Raw genomic sequence first — 9,399 nt, 5'->3', positions numbered from 1 at the left:
AGAAAAATTCATTAATATTCTTCTTATATGATGAGCTAATTTCTAAAATTAATTTCAGCACTAGGTTTTTAAATTTTTGAATTCAAATAGAGTTAAAAGAAGAATATCACATGAAATTATAAAAATACATATAAATGGAGCATTACAAAGGAACTCATTTTTTCACCATATAACCTAGGGACAAAAATAATTTTAGAAATTAGTCGAATGATGATCAATGCTGCATAAGTGGCTAACTTACAACTTTGTGCGGGCTTTTCCGGTTGATTACAGACCAGTGCCCTCTGGGCTTCGCTGATCCGCCCACTGTTTGTAGCAGATTTTTTTTAATAGAAGCTTGGTGTTTGGGGTTCTAACCTCGCGTTCGTAACAATAAAACTTCACTGAATGGATTGCAATTTGTTTTACATGATTCAGTATGTTTATGAGTTACTTTGTGAACATTTGCAAGCTTAGCTGTTTTTGTCCACCACGTCTTAGATAGACCAAGGCAATCAACGTAGGATTCGTTCCTTTGTCTCAATATTACAACTCTTTTATCTGTAAATTTGATAAAAGCAGAAACAAGAACAAATATGCAGGAATTACCAAGCTGACCAAATTAGTATCTGATGGTGCAAACAAGGAACCACAGGAAGTAAGCAACGAGGCCGTGAGACAAAGATTGTTTCTTCATATATAGCAAGTGAACATTTTGCTATTTGTTGGCATTTCTTTTGCAGCTAATAGCAGAAACTATATATGTAATAATGAATGGTTGAGTGCATACCGCAGAGATCCGAATAATGAATTTTCTATTGTCAAAAAAAAGCAAATACAACAACTGTTGAGTACAAATGCTGCCATAAACAAAATGTTCTCTTTTTTCTTTTTCAGCCATTGTACTGCTTTCATTATTCCCACTTACCCACAAGACTTCCATGCGCACGTTGCAAGAGGCTGAAAATTGTCAATTAGTCCTGTTTTGCACACAAAAATTGCTACAGAAGGGTGGCATCTTGATAGCCCAAGATCGGACACCAAAGACAGCCCACAGATCGACAAGCTAGAAAGAATTGGTTCTTGGCTTAGCATCTGGTAGCCATGGTTCAGGAGACTCAAAGAATGTTTAGCGAAGGCAAAGGGGAAGCTGGTGATCGCTTTGCTTCAAGGACGAGCAAAGGAGGCCGGAGCATCCAATCGTTTAGGCCCACCGCCCACCTGTTACCAGCATATAACCACATTACATTTGCACAGCTGCATACTTGCATCGATCACCTCGTAGGCATATGTTTCGCACAGATAAGGGACTAAGGGAGAGATATTGGTGAAGAAGGATAAGCAGGGAAGGCGGCGCCATGGCGGAGACCGCGCTGGGCATGGCCACGACGCTGGTGGGCAGCGCGCTCGGCGTCGCCTCGTCGGCCGCGAGGGAGGAGATGGGCCTGCTGCTTGGGGTGCAGGATGACATCTGGTTCGTACACTGATCTGATGGCCTAGACATGAAAGCAACACGACATTGTTCGTCTTAGGCTATGTTCCAAATTTTTTTGGGGTTTCAGAATGCTGTGTCCCATTGGTTAATTTAAGCGTAAGTTAGAGTACATGCTACATATATATTATAAGAGTTGTTTTGACGAGGTTTGCTCTGGAAATCCATCCACTGATTCATAATATGATGCTTCACAAGCTGAAACAATTTGCCATTCAGCATCTGATACATTAAAAGCTGAATAGAATAAGTCATTTTGAACAGAGAGCAGTGCAAGAACCTGGTGCATCTGTACATTGCACATTGGAGCGAATATGAAATACTCGTGCATTTGATAACTTGATACATTGAATGACGTTAACGTCAATCCAACAAATATAATCAAGAGGACCTACTACAATAACGGTAAAACAAAATATTTTGCAAACAACCTCCATATTTTGTGAAATCATAACAGATTAAAATTGCTTTGTTTGACAGCAGTAGGTAAGGGAAAATTTTCCAACATTAATGTTTTTCACTGTTTTCGTTTTGGCAATAGACTACGCATGGAACTGCTTTCCGTTCTATTTGATCAATCATCCAAAATGGCCAGTAAAATCATAATCGATTTCAGGGGTGCTTGATTGATCAAATTAGCAGGGGGGACGCACGATAGAAATCACAAGCCCCTATAATATAGGAAAACATTTTTAAACAGGTGAAACCTCCATTCCATCGAATTGAGCAAAAATATACATCAGGTATCACAATAAAGTTCGTTGCCAAAACGGAAATGACTTCTGAATAACAAACTAGCAACATTATTTAAGCTTTATTTTAAACAGATCAATAAATATCGTTACTTCTTGATTATAGGAATCCTAGGAGTAGTGTATCTGTTATCTCCTAAAAATTGAAGTGTGCATGATTAGTAGTGTAATAGCATACAGTTACTAATCGAACCCTTCAGATGATTTGAAAAATAATATCGTTTTCTTTAGAGAGCAGCAAGGCACTTCTAAATCTGCGACAACAGACATGTAGAAGTCCGGCCCTGGTATCAAGAGCCAGAAGAAGATAAGTAGTTAATCATGCATTATTCATATAAATAACTATAAAATTATTGACAGTCGAAAAAAAATTGACAGTGGAAAATTTTCTGGTTCATTCAAATTTACGTTTACTGCACCCATAATGTTTTGGTATTTTCTTGGAAGAATGCATGGTGAACTTTGTGCTAGTGGGAATAAGGGCACCATATCCTCACTATAAATACGTGCTTAAAAGATTAAACCACAAGATCTATTAATCTAGAACATGGAATTGTTTTTCTCAGCTTTTCTTTAGAAAAAAATTGTTTGTTCAGCGTTGCTACCACATATTCTGAATTATAAGCTGCCTCCTAGTTAAATGCTTTAAAAATAGCAATCTTATCGAGGATTATTGTTTTTAATCCAATAATTATGAATTTGTTATTGCTAGGTTCATCAATGTCGAGCTGAAGATGATGAGAGCTTTTCTTAGGACAGCCAGTGTGGCAGAGGGGAACACTGAGGTGTTGAAGGCTTACCTGGAGCTAATCCGTGAGTTGGCATATGACACTGAAGATTGCCTTGAAGAGTTCATGGTTTTGATCAAGCATCAAAGCCTTTTGCAGCAGTGCCTCAGCTTACGAGCACGCCATCATATTGCCGTCCAGATACGGTCAGTCAAACAAAGGATCCAAGAGCTAAACCAAACAAGGAAGAGGTACAATCTGATCCAGCTCACACACACCATTTCTGATGACATGACAAGAGATTTCCAGATGGCACGAAATTTTGCAGCTCTGTACACCGAAGAAGCCCAACTTGTTGGTTTTGAGGGGCCAAAGGCTGAGCTCCTAGAGATGATATACAGCAAGACTGATGGCCGGAAGGTGGTCTCAGTTGTTGGCATGGGTGGTCTTGGCAAGACAACTCTTGCCAAAAGGGTATACGATAGCAATGAGATCCATGAAAGATTTGTTAATCGTGCTTGGATTTCTGTGTCACAGTCCTTCAACATCATGGAGCTCCTCAAGGATCTCATCAAACAACTTTTGGGGGCTGAGTCCCTGAAAGATCTGTTGAAGGAAAATCCAGGGATGATTTTGCAAGTGCAACATTTCACCGACCACCTAACAAAAAAGCTTCGTGGGAAAAGGTATTTTGTTGTTCTTGATGATTTGTGGACAACTGAAGCATGGAACTCCATCCGGTTTGCTTTCCCAACGCATTCCAGTGAAGATGGTTGTGTAGTAGTGACTACACGAAATAGTGAAGTAGCTGAAGTGTGTAGTTCCCCTTACCTACTAATCCACCACCTCAAAGCCCTAGCAAAAGAAGATGCTAGAGAGTTGCTCCTAAAAAAGCTACATAAACCCAGGGATCCAGAAGAAGATAAACTATTAGATGAGATACTGAAGAAATGTGGAGGCTTACCATTAGCTATTGTAACAATTGGTGGCCTTCTTGCTAACAAAGGCATAAACGAGTGGAAGAGTTTGCGTAACCAACTACCATCCGAACTTACAAGCAGCAATGCAAGCCTTGAAGCTCTAAGGCAAGTGGTGACCCTGAGCTACAACCACTTGCCATCTCATCTCAAACCTTGCTTTCTGTATCTCAGTCTCTTTCCAGAAGATTTTGAAATAAGTAGGAAACACCTTGTAAATAGGTGGATAGCTGAAGGGTTCATAACAAGTGGTACTGATCGGAGAACACTTGAAGAAGTTGCTGAGAGTTACTTCTACGAACTCATCAGTCGAAGCATGATTCAATCATCTAAGATAGATATTCTTGGAAATATAAAGACCTGCAGAATTCATGATATCGTGCGTGATATTGCAGTGACAATCTCTAGGCAGGAGAACCATGTATTCCTAGTTGATGAGCAAACTAGTAACACCATGGGAACAAAAGAAAGCATCCGTCATATATCATTATTTGCTAGTAGGAAATGGAACATTGGCATGGATTTAAACCGAGTTCGCTCTTTTACTTTGTTCAGTGAACCTTTGGAGTCAATAGCCTCACTTTGTTCATCCAAATTCAAGATGTTGAGGGTTCTGGATCTCAAAAATGCTGAATTCAGTGTAAGGCAACAAGACATACAAAACATAGTATTGTTGCTACACTTGAAGTACTTGCATTTCCCTGGAAGGTCAAGTGTTTATGCTCTTCCAGGATCCATAGGAAATCTACATGGCTTGCAAACTCTGGACATACGGAAATCAAACTTTGCAACCCTACCGACAGCAATCACTAAACTTAAAGATCTTCGCAGTCTCCAGTGTAGCAGGACACAATGTGCATATTTTAGTATAAGTGAACTTGGAGAATGGCCGTGTGATGCCTTAGATTTAATAGATACTGATTATGCAATTGCCGACCTGCACATGGGCTTCTCTAGCTGTTGGTCTGGTTCATCTGGCATTAAAGTGCCGAAAGGAGTGGGAGGCTTAAAAGAGTTACAAGTGCTAGAGAAAGTGGATATTAAGCGAACAAGCAGGAAAGCTATTAAAGAGCTAGGGGAACTAACTCAGCTGAGGAAGTTAGTTGTGAGAGGGAGAAGAGTCTCCAAGAAGAAGTGCAAGACATTTTGTGAGGCTATGGAGAAGTTGTCTTCCCTCCGTTCCCTCAATGTGAGTACTAAGGAGCGGGGAAAAGATGCTGAGACGCTGGATATGTTAGTTTCTTATTCATGCCCTCTCCCCTGTCTTGAGACGTTGAAACTAAAAGGGCATCTTCTGGAGATACCTGCTTGGGTTGGTAAATGTGGGAACTTGGTGAAGATTGACTTCAAATATTGTGAGCTCAAGGAGTTGGAGGCAATTGCGGTACTGCCCAACCTGACGCGTCTTCGTCTTTATCATTGGTCATATAGTTCACAGATATTAGTGTTCCGCAAGGATGCATTCCCAAAGCTGAGGGTCCTACAGCTTGGTTTTGCTGAGGCACTGAGGGAGGTGACATTTGAGGAGAGCACCTCACCTAACATGGAAAGGATAAGCATTGCACATTGCAAGTTGACATCAGGGATTAATGGTATCAAGCATCTTCCAAAACTCAGGGAGATTTCAATTTTTCGTGTTGAGTTGGCGAAGAAAAATATGTTGCGAGAGGAAGTATACACACACCCCAATCACCCTCTGCTCCGATGACGCCTCCCTCCTCGGCAATGCGCAACAGGTCAGCCCTTGCTCCTGCACATCATCATCGACATTCTTCAGCCCTTTGGAAACATCACTCCGTTCAACTGCATGTATCTCCTGTCGTGTGAACTGCTCCATCAATTTGTATCCTTGTAGCTTGTGCTTGCTTACTCTTGTGTGTAATAACCCGGCCAGCAGACATGTTTATTGTATTCTACTGCATGCATGCTCGTGCAAGTAATAGTCACAACTGTTCTTCTGTATGTATGTGTATTCATGCTGTCGGTGGTGCTTGGCCTTGTCTGTAACAATCACCAGACATGTTATTTGTATGTCAGATTGTCAGTGTGTATTATCCACTGTGACCCTCACAAATGTTAATGTGTATATGTAATGTAACAGTGTAAATGATGGGCTGAAATACATGCTGCTTCTCTTTTCTAATTGATTTCTTCTTCTTTAGTATAGTGTTTCTTTCTTTTCTGAAATTTGGCATCTGAAATTCTGAATTCGGTGAAATTCCTCATCGAAACATAGGTATAACTAACAGTGAAGCATCCTTATATCTCCCTAAAGTATTCTGATCTTTTAATATATATCTTGGCTCTTGCTATATATTACCTCAGAAGAACCATTTTCTCGTTTTGTTTTTTGATCGGACAGCAGATGAACATTTTCTAAAAGCACATGTAAAACGTTATTAGTCGGTGGCAGCTACCAACACGAGCCAAACAGCACAGCGACCATTCGTCAGTTTAATACTACTTGGCATGTATCACGCCGAAACGAGGTTTTTGACCACGTTCTCGCCGGCAATGCCGATCTCCGGCGCTCGGACGTCGTCTTCCCGAGCGCCGGCATGCAGCTGGAGCTTGGTCTTGTGTGTAACAACTAGCAGAAATTGCATGCACGAAATTGCGAGGGTAGGTAAAAATAGTTGTATTTTGCTATATAAGTCTAGTGCACATATATGGCTACATAGTTGCATTTTCTCTCTGTTAATCTAAACCTACACACACTAAAATTTAGCCCACAAAGATAATTATCCTTGGCCCTTTTTCCCTAGCACAGGCTCTAGTTTCAGCCGGTCCTTGAGCTAAAAAGTTTAGGGTGTTCGACCACATTCCTTGCTTACACTCCTAAATAGAGCAATATACTATTTTGCTACTCGCTGCACCTCTTTCTCTATATCTCTGAGTAATGTCAAAAGCTCCATGCCTTTAGACTTTTAGAGCTGCTAGAGTCACTTCCCTAGCTTCTTGTCCACCTAGTGTAAATTGGGTTCCAAAGTTTGAGCCTTTGATTAACTGGCTCAAGTATCCCTAGAAGCCCAGAATAGGTCTCAGCGGCAACCTCTAGCCCTCTACCAGAGAATCTCTGGTAAGTGTTGGTTCGAAATCAGCATTAGTGTTGGGTTTTGAACCCATACTGATTGAGCTATACACTTATAATCAAACTGACATTGATGTCAGTTTTTTGTTGAACGGAAGCTGATACATCGACTTCTATTTGCGTTTTTGTGATAGTTCGTAGAAATTCGCTGTTACTGCATGATGTCTGTCGAGGATTTATTTTTAACAATATATCCAGAAAATAACGAGATTACCTTCGTGAATCAGAGATCAAACATAAAACGAGGCACACGCGATGTATACAACTTCGGACCCTCGGTTGGAGTAATATACTACATCCTGTATGGATGATTATGTATATGTATTCACTTGAGTATAGGCAATATGGTTGATATATTATAAGGAGTAGTTCGGATCTAGTCTAACTTAAGGCTAAAGTTGCCGAGTTACTTCTGTATCAAGGCCCTGATGCTTGTCTTGAGTAGTGGGAAAAAAGAGAGCTATCCCCTGCGGGATCTAGATCCTCACCTTATATAAGGATGATGTACCATCTCTTATCTATCCATAGTCGATAGAGATTCCTTCTTGTCGTCTAAGTAGATAAATCTGTTATGGATACTAATTTTCTCAAGTTGGGTAAGCAATCGGGACTTTCCTAGTATACGTCTTCTAGATTTCGGGAGTATCAAGTACCACAGATTCGATTCCGTAATATCCGGAGTTATCAAGTATACACACGGCGCACCCCATCCATATGTGATACACTTCTTATGCGTATATACCCCATAGTTAGATAGTCGACAGTAGCCCCCTAACTCTACTCAACAGGGAGGATTTCTGCAAGCGCCTACTCGAGTACCGCCAAGTTCAAGCTTTGTTGAGTAAGGTAGACTGAACTTACAGTTGAAAGAATCGAACAAGAAGATGCTCCGCTCCGAGCATCGAGTGGAAACACTTTTTGGTCGAATGCCCTGTTGTTATCCGCACTCGAGACTCGATAAGGGCCAGTAGTATCGACTTATCGACATTTGTCTCTGAGTAAAGTTAAAAAACCTTCAAAATTTGAAATAATAGGTACAAAAGCACTTAATGCTCATAGAATATAGATAGGCATGCAGAGATTTGCATGTCATCATCATGTTGCTTTTCACATCGATCGAAGCGTCACAATTTTTATCCGAAGCGAAAACAATTTTCGAGTCTCATCTCGAAGCAAGGCCTATTTAATTATTTGAGAGGAGAACTTCGCCGTCATTGTCTTAGCCTCGCTGCCTCCTCTGTTGTCTTGCCCTTCAAATGCATGGGAAATGTTCAAGAAAGCCAGCATTCTATCAAGAATTTGTTCCTAACAATGTGTCCAGAAAATAATAGGATTACCTTCATGAATCAGAGATCAAACATGAAGCGAGGCGCACACAATGTATACAGGTCCAGACCTTTGGTTGGAGTAATACCCTACGTCATAGTTATGTAATCTCCCATTGCTTTCCTATTATGTGTTCTGGGTGAACCTGGAGGGGTTTGCAGTGCGCAAAGATAGAAAATTATTCATCATCATTATTCCGAGGATGTCGTGCTTTTATCTTCAGATGACGAAGGGAGTGCATGTTTATCAATAGACCACTATGGTGGTTTTAGATCTATAGTGGCAAGTTTTGGTGGTGTATTTCTGATTTTCTTAAAGGAATGGCCTAAGACGATCCATCGGGAGCTATGGTGACATTGGAACAATCTATGCCTCAGTTTGTGATCTAACGACCTGGTCTGAATGGTTCTCGACTGCTCCTGGTTGAATCTTGCGTGTTTTTCCTCAAAGTTGGCGAGCAAATTGATGATCCAGCAGAGGATGCATTGACGTCGGTTTCTCTCCATGCATTCGGTGATTATATTTGGGAGCCACTAGAATGGGAGGTTGTTCCTTGGGCGAATGAAAGATCAATTCTGCTGGGTATGACCTCCGAAGCCATAACATCAGTACCTGGAGTTACCAACCTTAGTCGAATTCTTAGCTTCCACCGAGTGAACTCAACTTACCACCAGGACGATGATGATATGCTTGAGGTTTCCTATCATAACAATGTTTCTAGGACCATAAAATCCCTTGAGGGGAACTTCAAATGGAGTTCTTGTAAATGGATATCACCGAAACTTCCTCCTTAGTCGAGTAATAGGATTTTTGGTATGCCTTGGTTTGATGATTGCAATGAAATGTTGTTGATATTTTGCCCATCTAACATGCTATTGTCACTATTTCCTTATTGATGAAATAGAGTTAGCATGAGTAGATGCGATCTTGATCCGTAGGGGTGTAACCACCTTTAAGACTTATTGATCGAATATCCATTAATATATGTAAACTCGATAAAACAAGCCATTAGATGTGCAGCCCTCGAGTGAATACTCGAGAAGACTGTAATAAT

At 40.7% G+C, this 9,399-nt stretch overlaps 1 protein-coding gene across 1 annotated transcript; it reads left to right on the top strand.

Moving 5' to 3' along the window:
- The first annotated feature begins 1,285 nt into the window (after positions 1–1,285).
- Positions 1,286–5,978, top strand: LOC133930448 (putative disease resistance RPP13-like protein 3). The gene is made up of 2 exons (XM_062377099.1): positions 1,286–1,453; positions 2,936–5,978. Exons 1-2 carry the CDS (start codon positions 1,338–1,340, stop codon positions 5,634–5,636), a joined length of 2,817 nt encoding a protein of 938 aa, XP_062233083.1. The 5' UTR covers positions 1,286–1,337; the 3' UTR covers positions 5,637–5,978.
- Positions 5,979–9,399: the final 3,421 nt, after the last annotated feature.

This window comes from Phragmites australis, chromosome 10 (assembly GCF_958298935.1).
Source record: "Phragmites australis chromosome 10, lpPhrAust1.1, whole genome shotgun sequence".
Taxonomy (NCBI): Eukaryota; Viridiplantae; Streptophyta; class Magnoliopsida; order Poales; family Poaceae; genus Phragmites; species Phragmites australis.
This window is presented reverse-complemented; position numbering and strand designations above follow the sequence as displayed.

Excerpts from the sequence above, each read along its gene's own strand:
- LOC133930448 (XM_062377099.1), top strand. The coding sequence starts at position 1,338 with ATGGCGGAGACCGCGCTGGGCATGGCCACGACGCTGGTGGGCAGCGCG. Across the intron at positions 1,454-2,935 it reads GGGGTGCAGGATGACATCTG|GTTCATCAATGTCGAGCTGA; the intron begins GTTCGTACACTG and ends TGTTATTGCTAG.